Here is a 1,175-nt window from a genome sequence, read left to right as displayed (position 1 = left end):
ACAATTCCAGCTATCCATACTGGATCCAGGCCTGGGAACGCGGCGCTCAAAGAAAAGCACATGGATTCTTATTCCACATCGGTCACAACACAGCACGCCCTTGTATTATAAATATACATCGAGGAATGAATTCTCAAAAGTTGGATAATGCTTGTCAATCATGCTCGCCTAGTGCACTATTGTACCTAAGCATAACTGCGTTCCCATTCTACAAGCATAACCCCACCTGCCTGTAGCAATGCCTGAGAGCTCTCATTGCCGCAAGTTGTCGACTGAGCCAGTAATGGTGTTCCTATTACTCTCACTACGACCGAGCACAATCTATTGTAGCGGACGTAAAGCTTGCGAAAACAGAATTTTCTGCCACCCCCTGAAAAATAGTAGAACAACACCGCAAAAATAATCAAAATATCCACATATCTCTAGAATCATTCAAATATCATTCAATTCATTCAAATACACACCTTTATCATCAAATACGCATCTTTATCATCAAATCTGCCAATATGCCCCGCAACACCCACCGTTTTACTGCCTCGCAAGCTCGTAAAAGGACTCCAACTACCCTGCGCCTTCGTCTGTCCAAACCGCCTGTTCCGGATGTTCCGGATAATGACGAGAATCCAACTGATGATGAGAAGGAGGATAAGGAGGAGGAGGAGGAGGTGGAGGAGGAGGAGGAGGAGGAGACACAGTCAGAAGATCCTCGATTTCTGCGAACACCTACCCCTGAGCCTGAGATCTCATTCAGCTGTATGAACGGGTGATTATCAATGGGATAAAGGAGCCTATAAAGATCAAGTTACGGAATGTCACAACAAATGATATGACTGTCAGCTTCTATCGTATCCAATATCTCCCTCAACTCCTTCTTCATCTAATATTGTGTCTCCAAGTGAGATAATCAATGTGATGGTGATGAAATATATGATGGAAGGAATGGGAGGCATGGGAGGACTGAATTCAAACTTGTCATCGAATTCAAACTTGCCATCAAATTCAAACTTGCCATCGAATCCGAACCTGCCATCGAATCCGAACCTGCCATCGAATCCGAACCTGCCATTGAATCCGAACCTGCCATCGAATCCGAACCTGCCTCCTATTCGAAGTAGTCCAATCCCTCAGTTTGGTGAACACGCGGATCTGTTTATTGATGAGTTCTTCAACTGGTT

General features: G+C 44.6%; 1 protein-coding gene across 1 annotated transcript; it reads left to right on the top strand.

Moving 5' to 3' along the window:
• Nucleotides 1-506: 506 nt before the first annotated feature.
• HCAG_06170 (predicted protein) lies at nucleotides 507-1,115 on the top strand (the record flags this gene model as incomplete). The annotated part of the gene is made up of 2 exons (XM_001538515.1): nucleotides 507-753; nucleotides 901-1,115. 2 exons carry the CDS (start codon nucleotides 507-509, stop codon nucleotides 1,113-1,115), a joined length of 462 nt encoding a protein of 153 aa, XP_001538565.1.
• Nucleotides 1,116-1,175: the final 60 nt, after the last annotated feature.

The sequence above is a fragment of the Histoplasma capsulatum genome, genomic scaffold (genome assembly GCF_000149585.1).
Source record: "Histoplasma capsulatum NAm1 scaffold_7 genomic scaffold, whole genome shotgun sequence".
Lineage (NCBI taxonomy): Eukaryota > Fungi > Ascomycota > Eurotiomycetes > Onygenales > Ajellomycetaceae > Histoplasma > Histoplasma mississippiense.
The sequence above is the reverse complement of the archived record's forward strand: the minus strand, read 5'-3'. Positions and strand labels throughout refer to the sequence as shown.